Source organism: Leopardus geoffroyi, chromosome A3 (genome assembly GCF_018350155.1).
Source record: "Leopardus geoffroyi isolate Oge1 chromosome A3, O.geoffroyi_Oge1_pat1.0, whole genome shotgun sequence".
NCBI classification, from domain to species: domain Eukaryota; kingdom Metazoa; phylum Chordata; class Mammalia; order Carnivora; family Felidae; genus Leopardus; species Leopardus geoffroyi.
The window spans coordinates 104403510-104418842 of record NC_059336.1 but is presented as its reverse complement, the minus strand read 5'-3'; the positions used below and the strand labels follow the sequence as shown (position 1 = coordinate 104418842).

Sequence of the window (15333 nt, the reverse complement as noted above, 5' to 3'; positions counted from 1 at the left end):
ATCTTCAGGGCTTTCTCAAATTTCTTTGCAATTCCTTCTGTAAAGTGAGTTCCTGGATTGCCATTGAAAGGTGAGGTGTTCCAAACCTAGGGCTGGGGGCTCTTCGGAGTCTTTGTCTGTCAGGCATGGGGAGGCCTATGCACTTGGGTATCGCCTGCTCATCCAGAAAAGATACACATGGTCACTAGGGCATACTCACACGAACGTTTCTTTGTTGATAAAGTCAGTCCAACTCTTGGTAGTTGTTTCCCAAGTGGGAGTGCGAACTGCTTTTCTTTGTCTTGACAGCTTCTTCCATGTTCTGGGCTATAAATAGGCTGGCTTTTAAACGATACCATTCAGCTGTGGCAGGGTAACCCCTACTTGTTTGGATGTATCATTCCATGAATTACATGAGGAAGAGGAGGGAGGAGCTCTTTGATGCTCCCGCACAACTTTCTGGAGAGTGCCAGTGAAGATCTGTGTACAAAACACCACCGCCACCACGTGTCCATCGGCAGAAGCTCTCCTCCGAATGTGGGTTGTGATCTGGCACAGGGTGAGGTCTGTAAGAGTTACCAAAGGAGGCTGGTCAGGGACAAAAGGGAGCAGAGGAAGGGAACAGAGGCATGGCCAAAGCCTGCTGTGCTGTAGAATGTTTTCAGGCTGGCCAAGGACAGCCATAGCAAGGGGAATGTGTGGACCAGTTGACATTATAACTCTTCCAGAAGTGAGAGGCCTCACGTCTTTCCAGGGGTCCACAGTCATCCTCGAGATAATGGAAGTCAATAGAAGTGTGGCAGACTTGTGAGAAATAAGAGAATCTCCTCGGGAAAGGGCTCCAAATCCAGCTCCCTGGGGCAGAATATAGAGATGGAAATGACCAACCTTCCCTACCTCATGCAAAGAGTATAATGGGCCTGTTGTGAATTTTATCTATTCATGTTAATGTTCATGACATACACATATAGTCAATACCAATGAATATGCTAAAATGCCAGTGTGATTTGAAGCTTGAAACTCTTTTTTATAGAATGATGTAAGACAATTATTATATAACATTTTAATGTGGGTGTTCTGAAGAACAAATATATTTATACATAGGGACATAGCGTTTTAATTTCTTTGGAAGTCTTTAGGTAAATCCAGACTCTTGACTATTTATCTCAACATTCATTAGTCCAATGCCCCCAATTCAGTTAGTGATTTTTTTTTTTTTTTTTTGAGAGAGAGAGAGAGAGAGAGACAGAACGCAAGCTGGGGAGGGGCAGAGAGAGAGGAAGACACAGAATCAATCCGAAGCAGGCTTCAGGCTCTGAGCTGGCAGCACAGAGCCCAATGTGGGGCTTGAGCTCGTGAATCACAAGATCATGACCTGGGCCGTAGTCAGACTCTCAACCGACTGAGCCACCCAGGCGCCCCTAGAAAATACATTTAAGAAACCATAAGTAGTTGATCCACTACTGCTGATATTAAGGATTTGTCAGAGAAGTAGAAAACTCTACGTGCTGTGTCCACATAGTTGAAATGAGTAACTCTATAGGGCCTTGTGATTGATTGATTGATTGATTGATTTGACATTTATTTATTTTTAAGAGAGAGACAGTGTGAGCAGGGGAGGGGCAGAGAGAGAGGGAGATACAAAATCTGAAGTAGGCTCCAGGCTCTGGGCTCGAACCCACGGACTTTGAGATCATGACCTGCGCCGAAGTCGGATGCTTAACCGACTGAGCCACCCAGGTGCCCCAGGGCCTTGTGATTTACAATATTGTGTGAGATTTACACAAGTTGATTGATGAAGATCCAACTTTTAAAACCACAACAGTTTATATTATGCCACATGGTTCTAACCCATGGTTAGATTTATGAACACCTAGATATTAGCTGAGATCATGGCACCCACTGACCTATAAGATAAGGATGAGGGGTGTGAGAAGTTCCAGCCGTTTTAGCCTGTTTGGAAAAAAGAAATTTTACATGAACTAAAATGCCATATTTGCAGTTTTTATTTACACTGAATAAAATCAGGAAAAAGACATGAAGCCACATTTTAAACCCTAAATCATAAAACAACTTAGTCTACTAGTTTTTCTTTATTGGGAGCATTAAGTCAATTTGGATTAAAATTTTAAATTGTTTTAGTTTGATTAATGAAGTAATTTTATTTTATTTTATTTTTTGTTTTTTTTAAAAGACAGCTTCAACGTTTATTTATTTTTGGGACAGAGAGACAGAGCATGAACGGGGGAGGGGCAGAGAGAGAGGGAGACACAGAATCGGAAACAGGCTCCAGGCTCTGAGCCATCAGCCCAGAGCCTGACTCGGGGCTCGAACACACGGACCGCGAGATCGTGACCTGGCTGAAGTCGGGCGCTTAACCGACTGCGCCACCCAGGCACCCCAATGAAGTAATTTTATAGTTTTAAGTTTTAGTCAAATGTCTTTAGGTTTAAAATTTTAACCAGATCTTTAAAGTGTATCTTATTTAAATTAAAAAAAACAAATAAATCATAAGCAATAAAATAATAAAAATAAATAAAATGTATCTTTTTACCAAAAAAAAAAAAAAAATAATAATAATGAAGGTTATTCCCTCCCCACCATGGACTCTCTGCAATTAACTAACTGTGGCTCTATTGTTAATTGCACATCTTTGTAAAAAAAAAAAAAAATTTAACTAGGTGCAGGCACTAAGGACAGTAAATAAAGTGACGGTTTCCATCTGAGTTTCTTAAAAAATTATAGAAATGCTATTTAAATTAATAGTTCATTGGTTTATATATTTTATGATCGTAGGGGCTGGACTTTATAAACCAGTTTGTTAATTGGGGGTTGTATTCGGAAGGCACATCTGTCAGGCAGAGAATCATGTTAAGATTGGTTCACATAATATTTAATTTCTCTAGCATTTTTAATATATTTGTTCAAGCTAAGAATTTGTCACAGGTTTTGTTAGAAGAAGAAAAGGCAATCGTGGAGCTTGAAATTCATTCCCGCCCCCCCCCCCCTCCGAGGGTGTTTTTGTTTGTTAGTTTTGTTTATTTTTTTAAGGGATAGCACATTTCAAGCGTAAAGAATTTTTCACTGATTTCTTTTTTTTTTTTTAATTTTTTTTTTTTTTTAACCTTTATTTATTTTTGAGACCGAGAGAGACAGAGCATGAACGGGGGAGGGTTCTGAAACAGGCTCCAGGCTCTGAGCCATCAGCACAGAGCCCGACGCAGGGCTCAAACTCACAGACCGCGAGATCACGACCTGAGCCGAAGTCAGCCGCTTAACCGACTGAGCCACCCAGGTGCCCCACTGATATCTTCATCTTTGGAGAATTCTTAGGCCTCTATTCGGAATTTAAGGAATGACGTGTTTGCCTTAAAACAACGAAATTAACAATCCACTGGGAAATGTTTCCCTGTGGGGTCGGCAGCACTACCATAACAAGGTACCACACGCCGGGCGGCTTAAACCACAGAAATTTATTTCCTCACGATTCTGGAGGCTGGAGGTCCAGGACCGAGTTGCCAGGGGTTGTCCTCTCCCCTTGGCTGGTCAATGATTGCCTTCCTCTGTCTTCATGTGGCCTTCCCTCTGTGTGTCTGGGTCCTAATCATCTCCTCTTGTGAGGACGCCAGTCATACGGGATTAGAACCAACCCAATGGCGTCACTTTAAGTTACCTCTTTAGAAGAGGTACCTCGCCAAACGTAGTCACTCTCCGAGGCCCTTGGAGTTCAAACTTGAACACGCTAACTTGGAGTGGACACAGGTCAGCTCATAAGACCTGGTTTTCTGCTCCTGGCCGTAGATTGTTATCCTCCTTGAGAACTTTCTTCTGTCTAAGGTTAACCTCCCCCAGCCCTCCACACAGATAATCTTTGAAACCTCGAGTCATACTGTCACTTTGTCAAAAGCTTAGACTTGAGAGCATTTGCAGTTCTGGAAGACAGAACTGCAGTGGTTTTAGCTCATCTGCTGCAGACTTCCCCGCTCACGCCATGTGACCCCCTAGTCTAAGGCTCCAAGGCCACAGGTGGCACCACATTGACACAACTCACCTGAATGTATTTCTCTTCTTCCCTAGTGGCCCTGCAGACATTCAGCGGAAGTGGCTCATGACCTTTTGAGCAGGTTAGAGGCAAGTGAAGGAGGTAGGCATACACCCTCAAGACATACGCACAGGACCCTGCTGTCTACTGACTGGCTCATGATTTGGAGTCAGCGAGAAATCTGGGTCCTCAGCCCTTAGTTCTGAGCACTTCAGAGATGTGGCAAAAAGAAAGTTTCAGTGAGCTTATGGCTCAACAGACTTCCCAGCATTTTACCTTTTACCAAACAGCGGTGTTGATGTAAATATTGTTACCAGGGGGGGCGCCTGGGTGGCTCAGTCAGTTAAGCATCTGACTTTGGCTCAGGTCACCATCTCACGGTTCATGGGCTCAAGCCCCACGTCGGGCTCTGTGCTGACAGCTCAGAGCCCGGAGCCTGTTTCGGATTTTGTGTCTCCATGTCTCTCTCTGCCCCTTCCCCGCTCACGCTCTATCTTGCTCTCTCTCTCTCAAAAATAAATACTAATTTTTAAAAATATAAATATTGTTACCAGGGCAGACACATCTTTACAGAAGACAGCCAATAAGATCTGTTGGCTTTTAAGAATCATAGGTTGTATTTTACGGGATATAGCAGTAATTTCTAATGTCTGATTGTCCAAAAGTCTCCTGGGTTCAACTAATACTTTCAAAGACAGTTTTAATAACAAAAAGTTGACCAGAATTACATGCTTCACAGTGGTCTCCAATACTTCTCTGAACATTCTCCCGCTTCATCAGCAGTTATGAGCATTGTGGTTTCTAAGGCTAAACACTGGAATTTTATTAGTACTCAGTGTTAAAACTTAATCCAGTATTAAACTGAGAAGCACAAACCTACAAATATGGGAAGAAAACAAAGAGAATCCGGAGAGAATAATGTATCTACAGCAAGGGTTGGCAGACGATGGTCCACAGGCTAAATATGGCCCACCACCTCTTTCTGTAAATAAAGTTTTATTGGAACACAGCTATGCTCATTCATTTATGTATTGTTTATGGCTGCTTTCATGCTGCTCAGCAGAACTGAGTAGTTAAAACAGAGATCACATGACCTACAAAACCTGACCTATTTACTGTCTGACCCTTTACAGAAAAAGTTAGCTGACCTCTGATCTCCGACATAGAATGCCAGATGGATACAAGTGCCTTCTTAACATAAAATTACTATGGTTTTGATTCTCTTTGTTTTTTCTTGTTCTACTGAATCTTCCAGATTAAAAGATGTGAACCCAGTGAGACTAATAGATTCCCTTTTGGTGTAAGTTATTTAGTGAATGATGTTTTGACTGGATTCCCTGTCTGTAGGTCACCCATATACTACCCATGCTTGTCATGTCATTGTCCCCCTAACCACTGATGGTGATCCAGGTCCCTGGATCCAAGATACCCTGGCACCTAATTCTCCAAGGCTACATTTCTGCCTGAGCAGGTGTTACATGCCTTTGGCTTTTGAGACATATATGTATATTTTCCTTCTAACTCTGAAGACCCAGGAACTTAGATATCCTAAGATATCTATGTGTGTTTTTTCATCTAACTTGATGGACTCCTGTTCTTTCATGTTCTTGGGACCACAAAACTGTTAGGGAAGATAGCAACATGAGTGTGTAACATCACTCAAGTCTGTGTCTGATTCAGGCTCCTCGCTCAGATGAGGCCACACTTCTGACGGGGCTGAAGTCTGGGTTTCGGCTGATGGCAATTCCTCATCGTCTTTCTTGCATAAACCACGCTATGGTGATAAGCATATAGCCATCATTCATCATTTACTCCCGAAAACTGGAATGGAGCTGCAGACATCTGCCAGGCTCTCTGAATGAGAAGCCTTCTGGGATTTAAAAGCACCCGCCCCAACTTGGCCCGTTGTCTCAGCTAGACCTGATCTGCACCGGCAATTTCTTTAGCTTTCTTTAAATTTTCCAAACGTTGACTTCGTTTCTAAACTTTGTTTTCAAAGAAAACTTGGAAAGAAGTTGTAGGAGGTTACAAGAAGAAGCAGCAACATTCTTTACGTAGCCTGATTTGATCCGTTGATGTGATATTCTTTAGGTTGTATGGAGCAGGAGGTCATGCATGAACAGGGTTGAGAACCAGCCCAGTTGACTCCTGGCCAGCATCTGACCTGTCTAGCAGGGGGGAGGTACGCGGGGTGGTGGAGAAGAGCCTGCTGGCCCTGGGCATTCGGTGGGTTTGGAGAAGACCAGCTCAGCAGTCATGCGGGGCCAGGTTGGTCAAGAAAGCCCCAGTGAATCTCGGCCTGGCTGGTGAGCCCACTTGTGGAGAAAGCTGTTGGTTTGAGTGAATCCCCGAGAAGGGGAAGAGAAGACGGTAGGGGCTTGAGGGGAAGGGTGTGGATCACACCCACCTTGGAAGCTTGGTGGGGAGAGAGGGGAAGGAGAGTTGACGCTGGAGAGGCAAGTCAGGCAGAAAGCAGGGATGGCCCACGTGAGGAGGAAGGTGGGTGGAAGGCAGGGAGGGAGGCAGTGGCATCTGTGAACTGGTGAAATCACATGCTTGGGTTGGCTGATTGCAGGTCTGAGTGAGTACAGGTGGGGGTCTCTGCACTGGCTGGCTCCTTGGCCTTGGGCCTTCCCTTTGAAGCTTCAGATCTTCACCTAGGCAAGACAGATCCAAGAGTCTACGCTGATTTGGTATCACCCTTGGAACCTTAGCGACACAGTGGCTGTGTATTGGGGATCTTTTTTTTTTTAATTGCAGACAAAGTGAACTTTCTACGCTTGGCCGATCTCCTCAACATTCAGGTGGTCACCATCAACATCAGGAGACACCCACTGGAAGAGTGGATGCCTCGGGTATACCGGTCATCTGCAAGCCTCTTGGTCCAGAGGATAGTTCAGCACAGGCAAGTGAGATGGGGCCAGTTTTCTCTCAAGTTACTTTCAAAATGGAGGCGTTTGCAAATGCTGTCTGGACTGAATACATTTCATTCTTGAAATTATAAATCAGCCCCCTGCTTGCTGCTTTTGGTTTCTCAGGGAGGCTTACAAAGAGTTCTGGATGCGTTTATTCAAAAGGACATGTTTCCTTCTGCCCTATTTCCTAAGATGCCCAAGGGCCACAGACTAGATGTGCTGTCTGAGCCAGAAAAACTGACCGCTCTCTGAAATCAGAAGGTTCTAGCCTCATCTCGAGTCATTAGGAAGTTGATGTCAGATATGGCACTTTGACTTTGTAAAGTCTGTGGTAAGAACTCCTGAATTAGAGTCATTGGAATGGTCATCAAGAAGACCATCAATTCTTTTATTCTCAAGCAAATGGACTCCGGAAAGAGGCATTCATTGTGGTTGCAGATCGTATATTTCATATGCGTGGCCCAGAGTAATCCCTATCATCAGAGGCTCGTCCTCTTGCTCTCTGAATTTAGTGTTTCATAGAAGAGAATGGTTCAGAAGTCCTTGAAAGTGTCTCAGCCTGTGACGCAGGCACCCCATATCCCTTTTCGCTGTCCATATTTGGTATTTATCAGAGCCCTTTATGTAGAGACTTCTTCCCATTACTCCCAGCCTTGAATTACTGATGTGTTTCATGTACTGGATGTTTGTGTGTCCACCTGTGGCATCCTGAGCTGGGTCCTGGGTCTAGAGCTTCACAGAGAACAGTGGGGTAGGAGCCCCTCTTGTCTTCCCAAGGGTCACCCCGTGTTCTCTGACGCACAGGGACAGGCACCTAAGCAAAGAAGCCTGCTCTGTAGTTGAAGAGTCGGGTCAGAGCCCAGCTATCATACTTTTTCACCCATCTCCCCCCAGACTCGGTGAGGAGGATGGACATATCAGTCCCCTGGAAGGCTATGTGCCTTAGGGGTGAAGAGGCTTTCAGAAGCTTTCTTAGTTAAGGATGTTCATTTTCTAGGGACGAGTAGCAGAGGTGTAATGATCCCGTGCTAAGCCCTAAACCCTCTCCTTGCCCCAGTTCTGCCTAAGCTTTCACCTGATCCAGGGACTGTGCCCCCAGAGGGGAACCTGGGAAAACCATGCCTCTATACCCCCTGCTTGCTGAGTCTTCATGTTCTCCTTGGCTGGAAGGGCTACACCAAGTATCAGGGTTGGTTGGCAGGTGAATTTCAGGACCCTGGCCGTGCTGGAACCTTTACTTACTTGAGTCACAAGTGTGCATGTGTGTGCGCACGTGCATTGGCGGGACAGGGGTTGGGGGCATCTCGTATTCATCACATTGTTGGGAAACAAAGTAGCCCCTCTAAGGCTCTGAACATGCTCCTTTTACGGAAATGTGTGATGACGGGATCTCTTCTTTTCTTCCCTCGTGGCAGGATTTTTGTCTGGGTTTATGATGTCATCATTCTAATAAATGCCATATTCATTGCTCTGGATGAGAGAAACCCCTTCATTTCCTACGCAGAATGGCTTTTCCTTTCTCTCTACATTATTGAAATTCTCCTGAAACTGTACACATACGAGCCCAGAGCCTATTTTGGCAGAAGGCAGTTCTGGAACTGGTGAGCATGTGTATTCTGGCGTGGCAGGGGGTGGAGGGGGCAGAGGCCCTGGGCGACGAAAGGGGGTTTTCTCTCAGTGTGCGGAATATCGTAGTTTTTCAAGCTCCAGCTGCCTGGTTTTGGCGCATCTTATAATGAAATCTTGGGGGGGGGCTGTGGAAACATCTGGTTCAGGCAAAGCTGTTATTTATGATGTGAGTTTGAACTGACTCTAGCTAAAATGAGAATCGCAGATCATGACATCCTGGATTTGGAAAGGATCTTAGAACATCATACCCAATGAGGCAGTGCCTTCCATAGCTGCCTCAGCCCACTCCGTGGTCTTTTTATCAGAGAAGTTGGCAGATGTGGCTGGACAGTGAGACCATCAGCAAGCTTTTTCCCACACTGGGTGTGTCACCTGTGGCCCTTTCTTCTCCAGGCTGTGTACCTCCTGGTCTTGAACTATCACCCACATGCTGTAGACCATCTCAGATGCACCACGTGCATTGGCGGGGTTGGATCTTGGTGGTCACTGCTCTCGGTGCCAGGAAAGTCACTGGGGATGCACTTGTGGCCAAAGAGGAGCTAGTTATTCTCGTCCAGTGCTTTGGCACGGCTGTCCTTTGATACTTCTGTCAGGAAGAAAAGTGACGATGTGATGAATGTCCCCTTTAATTAAAAAGTTGCAATGTACCCAGTAAAATTAATACCAAGAAAAATTATGCCATGTATTCAGAAAATGTGTCAAAGTATTCTTGCAAGGACACGGTAAAACCTTGGACTGCGAATAGCTTGTTCTGGAGTGTTCCGCAAGACGAGCAGACATTTCTGATAAATTTTAACTTGGTAAACCAGCGACGTCTTGCAATACGAGTAGTACATGATGCCGAACATCACGTGATCACAACTGAGCCAGTGGTTCTTGAATTTCACTTTGGTATCCAAGGGCTTTGGATTGCACACATGTTTCCGGAATGAATTATGCTCACAAACCAAGGTTTTACTGTGTATCATTATTTTGTAAGACAAAGTGATAGGACTTGGTTGATTGCCATGAATTCCCTTGGGTGGTTCATTGGAGCAGCCAGTGAATGGTCATTGGATCATTCAAATGTAGTATTTGAACAGTAGATTTAGAACATCTCCACTGTTCTAAAGATTATGGAAATCAGTTTCATGGCCGGCTCATTGCTTCGCATGAGACCCGATTTAAAGTTTTCTTGGGATCAGTTGTGTCCTGACAGGCCCTTCCCTTGATCCTTCACCAACTTTGCTTCTGCACCATTAGGTTTGATACGCTGATCATCATCGCGGCCCTGGTGGCCACTGTGGCCAACACCACCATTCAGTCAGGTCAGTGCCACGGGCTCTCGGCTTCACCACCTCCTGGGATCGTGCATTCAATTGGTAGCCTTTGTTGAACATCCACCGTGCACCACTAAGGTGTTTGGGATGAGGCAGCGGAGATACAAGAGAATTCGTGAAAAAAACGTTCCATGTTCTGAGAGGGATAGTAGCCTTGTTTGTGTTTCGCTGTGTATTAGAGATTTCATTTGTATGCATCCATCATACCAGATAAGGATCTGGTCACCTCCTCTCCAAAACTGCCCTCAGTCTCATGGCTTAACCTCCATGTCCATCTTGGCCCCCTGCCTATCTCGGTCCCCTCCCATGGTCCAGCTGTAGCTGGAACTCTGCATTGCCCCTTGCCCACTGCCCTCTTGTGTCTGCACACACATTCCACCACCACTGTGCACACTCCTTCCTGTGGACACAGAGGGGTTATTGAGAGATAGTGCAACAACTTCTTCTCCTTCTTCTCCCTCATCCTTGTCCTCTTCCTCTCCTCCTCCTCCTCCGTCTTCTTCTTCTTCTTCTTCTTCTTCTTCTTCTTCTTCTTCTTCTTCTTCTCCTTCTTCTATTTATTTATTTTAACAGGAGAGAGGGGGCCAAGAGAGAGGAAGACAGAGAATCCCAAGCGGGCTCTGTGCTGAGGGCCTCCCCAATGCAGGGCTCTGTCTAACAAACTGCGAGATCGTGACGTGAGCCGAAATCAAGATGCGGACACTTAACCTACTTAGCCACCCAGGCGCCCCAAGATAGTGCAGCCTCTTAACATAACTCTATGAAATGAATATTGGGGAAGGAAGGGCTTGTTGAAATGTGTTCTGTAGAACCTGATCCACAGTCTTTCTTAAAGATGGTCTGACGTCTACACCTCCTCTCATGATTCTCTAGCTCTAGGGGTGGGAGGGCACGCCCGGTGTGGCTTTGGCGGGGGTGGGCTGGGGGGGGGGTGAGTGATTCCAGGAGCACCTACTTCCTCATTGCTCAGAGCCACTGCCCTGGTCTTGAAGCCGCATCTCTCCCCAGTACTTACGGGGTCTCAGACCTCACTGAATAAAAGGGACGAGCCAGAGGCACCCATAAAATGGAATGTTACGTGATGGTGGGTTTTCTTTTTTTTTTTCCTAGCAAGAAAATACAACAGTCAGCAGATACTGGACATTGTGCTGATCTTGAGGATACTCCGGCTCTTAAGGATCATTGTCAGCATTCAGAGGTAAAGATGGGGCGACGTGCACTCTGGTGGTTCCCACTCTGGAGCCGGCCGGAAACCCTTCCCGCCTCAGAACTATAGACGCACCCCGTTACGAAGCCGGAATGTAACCTGTACGGAGGACCTGGCGTTCGCTTGGGGCCGGGGGGCAGCGGGGCAGGGAGGGAAGTCAGGATGGTGACGAGCACCCACGTGGCAGCTCCCTGAGGGAGCTTCTGTCACCCACTTTCATCCCTGTGGCCCCTTCCCTCAACTGAGCAGGCTGCACGGTGACAGAGTAACAGCGGCTGTGGCGGCAGCTAACGCTAACCTGAGTGTGCCCGCCGACAGCCCTCGATGTAGGGGCTTTTATCATCCTTTGTCCACAGGTGATGACGATGGAGCTCAGAGAGGTTGAATGGCTCCCCCAATGGTGCACAGCTAAGAAGGCAAACTCCTGACAGGATTTAAGGAACAGATCCAGGACTGGGGGAAGGGATATTGAACCAAACCCGCCAGCCTGGCGTCAGTTTTACTTTGCGGCTTCCCTTGGGCCGCCTCTTGGTCTTATCCTAGGTTCCGGGTCATCGTGACGACCTTAATTAACATCGGGCCCACGATACTGACGTTCGGTGGACTCGTCTTGGTAAGTGGCTTGTCCTTGGTGCTGATGTACGTGAAGTAAGCGGTAAGATGCTCATTCTTGGCAACTGTCCGTAAGCCTTATTTTAAGTGAGGAAAAGAAAGGGCGATTAAGCAAATGAGACCCACTGGTTTCTAGTACTCCTTTTTTAGAATTATCCGCTGCCTGCAGACCCTGGGCATATGCCAGTTAAGGTACACTGGCGACTGGGATAGACACCAGAACTTCCGCGGCTTAACATAGTCACAATTTCTTTCTCGTCCATGGTCTAGGTGGCTCTTCCTGGCTGGCAGGTGCTTCCCAGGGATGTAGGTTCCTTCTGGCTCATGGTTTCCCCCCTCCCGCCCCCGCCCCAGGCCTCAGATCCTTCTTCGTCCTGCTTGTGGCCTCAGACCCCACTGCAGGGAGGCCAGGGGGCTGGTGTCTCCCGCTCAGGAGAGATTCCGCACCGTGAAGGAGGGAGCTCGGATACTGGTGGACACTCTTCTTTTTCGTTTCTGTTATCACACTGAGAAATCCTATTAGTACAGAAGAATGAAAGGTAGACTTCCAGTCATTTCCAGCCCCCACCTGCCTCTTTCCCAGACATGACCGTTATTCAATGTTTCTTGTTCCTCTTCCTAAATATCTCTATGTCTGCAACAAGCATACCACGGACATGCATGTCTGTGTCTAGTTTATTGTTCGGTCAAATGGAATGATCCACAAAAGGGTGCGCACCTTTCTTCCACCTCCTAACCTTGTCCCACGTCCTGGAGTTCACGTGTGTCCGTGTAGGCTGTGTGAGGGTTAAGGGTCCCACCGGAGAGGAGACTCGGGAGCACATCTGACCAGCCCCTCTACTGACAGACCTCTGAGGCTGGTCTCACCTTGTTGCCATCACAACTGACGTGGTGAGGGCCATTCTTGTAACCGCCCCTTAGTGTGCTTCTGTACGCGGATCCGCTGGGTCAAGAGGGAAATGTGTTCAAACTTTGGACGGCTTGGTGGCCAGTTAGTTGCCTTCCCAAAGTGTGCTCCCTGTGTACCCCAAACGACAGCGCGTGACAGCCTGTTTCTCCGCGCCCTTCGCACCCTAACCAGGGGTTCATTAAACACTGCCCTGTTTTCCAGTCCGACAGGGGAGAAGATGGCACCGTGTTGCTTTGACATGCGTGTCTTTCGCATTTCATGAGGCTGAGTGCCTTCTCCGTGTTCTTTTGGACAGTTTTGCTTATCTTCCCGTGAGCAGCGTGTTCATATCTTTGGTCCATTCTTCTGTTAGTTCTTAAATATGATTTGCAGGAGTGTTTTGCTGATTAAGGAAATTGGCTATTGGTAAGTTGTTTATAGTGTAATTACTTTTCCTTCTCTGTCACTTGTGTTTTGAGTTTTTCTTTCTTACCTAAAAGCTTTTTGGGTTTTTTTTTTTTTTTTTTTTTTTGGTAGATGTTGTATGTTTTGTTATTTGTCTATTTTGGGGGCCGAATAAAAATTGACATTAATTATATAGCCATATTTGTTAGTCTTTTATTTTACAGTATCTCGTTTTTATGTCATGCTTAGTGGGGCCTTTCCCTACACACTTCTTTTCCCCCAGTTCCTTCATGGTTTGTTTTTTACATTTGACCCTTTCGACCCTTTGGAATTTATTTTGGTATAAAAAACAGGGTGAAAACACAACGTTACTATTTTTTTTTCCTGGGGGACCAACCATTATTTATTGAGTATTTAACCCACTAACTTGCTAGAAGCTTTGGTTCTGATGCATAAGCCCGTGGGAGAGGTCACAGTGTGGTCCAGCTGGCCGTGTGTCCTCTGTCCCTCCACGGACAGCTCAGGCTTCTCCAGCAGAATAGCTGATCAGTCCACCCCCTAACCCCCACCTCCACCCCCACCCTGACACTGCCTGGGACTCGGTTGGGGAGGGCAGCCCTTTCTGCTGGGCGCACGGGCTAGCAATGTCCCCAGCCGGCCTCTCCAGCACGCCCCTCGCCCCGCGATTCTGCAGCTCGGTGCGTCCCCTGGTGACCAGTGCTGCCGTCCTAGGTGGTCTACTACGTGTTCGCTATCATCGGGATGGAAGCATTCCATGGCAAAGTCCGGTTCTCTGACCCGAATTTCACCAGTCCTGATGCTCTGGTGTGTGGGAACCCAGCCTTGAAAGATTCAGCATTTGCCCGAGACAGGTACTGCAAGAACAACTTCAACGACCTGGCCTCCTCGTTCATCGTGCTGATGGAGCTCACGGTGGTTAACCAGTGGCACAATATCCTTTCTGAGACGGCCTGGCTGCCTCACCGGGGTGCCGCCTGCTTCTTGGGGTGGGGCAGGGGGGTGGCTCCGAAAGTGACTTCCAGGAGCATCGGGGGGGGGGGGGGCGGCACCTGCCAAGTTCCCTGCAGGTTGACGTCCTTAGCCTCCTACTCCTCGCGGGCGGCTTTGCCCTCGTGACTCACCAGGCGGCAAAGCTGTACTTCATCGGCTTCCACATCGTGGTCGTCATTCTCATCGTTAAGTGAGTCTGCACCCGCCACGCTGGCCGATTCCACATCTCCTCCCTGAGCACGTGTAACCGCTTTACCTCCCTTCTCCCGTGTTCCGTCCACCTGCTGTACGTTGTGGGTCGGCACTGGAAGGGACACAAGTCTTACTTGTGTCCACATTTGTGCCCTCGTTGCCTGCCAGTGCGGTGCACCTCTGTGCATAACACGCATCTCATAGTCTCAGAGGTTGTTGGGATCAGAAGGACTCTGGGGTCCTGGCTGGTCTCCCTCCCCTCCCCCACCCAGACGGAATCCCTTTAGAGCATCCCTGTGAATGCCGATCACCCTCGGCTCCAATCCATCCTTCTGGCTCCTTCGAGCCTCAGAGTCTGTTCCCTTGTACAGCTACGGTCCCTCCCTGTCCTTGCGCGGGTACAATGGAACTGTGTCCCCCGATACAGTCCCTTCGTTGGTTCCAGTTCTGGTCCTGGCTGCTCTTCCGGGAGGGAACTCAGCTGCTGTTTGACAGCTGCTGTGACACCCCACCACCACTCCAGAGGGTTTCTGTTCCAGCGTCTGTTCATGCGTCACAACCTCTGGGTCTAGCTCCTTGGTTCCTCGTGGGACCCGGAGCTGAGTCCCCTTGATCACGGGAATGCTCTTCCAGAGAGGTTTCCCGACTGCCATACCCCTTGCACGGTGGTGCACCTGCAGCCCCTGGGGTGACCTCCCGGCACCACACCGTCCTTGTCACATCAGGCCTGCTTTGGCCAGCCACCGCTTTACTGACTTTGGCTCAGGAACGACTCAAGAATCCTGGCCGAGGAGGGGAGGGGAAGAAACCCCGTGGGTGGCTCCGATCAGGCCTGCTCGTCCTTACACAGCCTGAACGGAACACGTAGTGGGAACAAGAGAGAAACACTCCCCGGGTGGCTCTTACACAGGTTGCTGGAGCGCTGGGACCCGTCAGGGCCAACAATGTGGAAGGCTGTAGGGACGTTCCTGGTCCTCTCCTCTCAAAAGTGTGTGGGCGCCGTGGGCGCCCTGGGCTCCATCATCATCACCATTAAGGCAGAAAAGGTGAAGGGTCTGAGATTCCTCCCTGCCTGCACGCCAGCAGGTCAATCCGCACGTATATATCACGCGTACACACAGGTAGAAGGTACG

General features: G+C 47.8%; 1 protein-coding gene across 2 annotated transcripts in view; it reads left to right on the top strand.

Moving 5' to 3' along the window:
* LOC123581146 (two pore calcium channel protein 1-like) overlaps positions 1 to 15333 on the top strand; it is a 44964-nt gene that overhangs the window by 24147 nt on the left and 5484 nt on the right. For both annotated transcript variants that reach the window (XM_045446917.1, XM_045446918.1), the window contains exons 10-16: positions 6782 to 6926; positions 8352 to 8537; positions 9808 to 9872; positions 10995 to 11082; positions 11635 to 11704; positions 13730 to 13949; positions 14108 to 14198. In XM_045446917.1, the coding sequence (XP_045302873.1) occupies positions 6782 to 6926; positions 8352 to 8537; positions 9808 to 9872; positions 10995 to 11082; positions 11635 to 11704; positions 13730 to 13949; positions 14108 to 14198 (865 nt within the window). The remainder of the gene's footprint in view (positions 1 to 6781; positions 6927 to 8351; positions 8538 to 9807; positions 9873 to 10994; positions 11083 to 11634; positions 11705 to 13729; positions 13950 to 14107; positions 14199 to 15333) is intronic.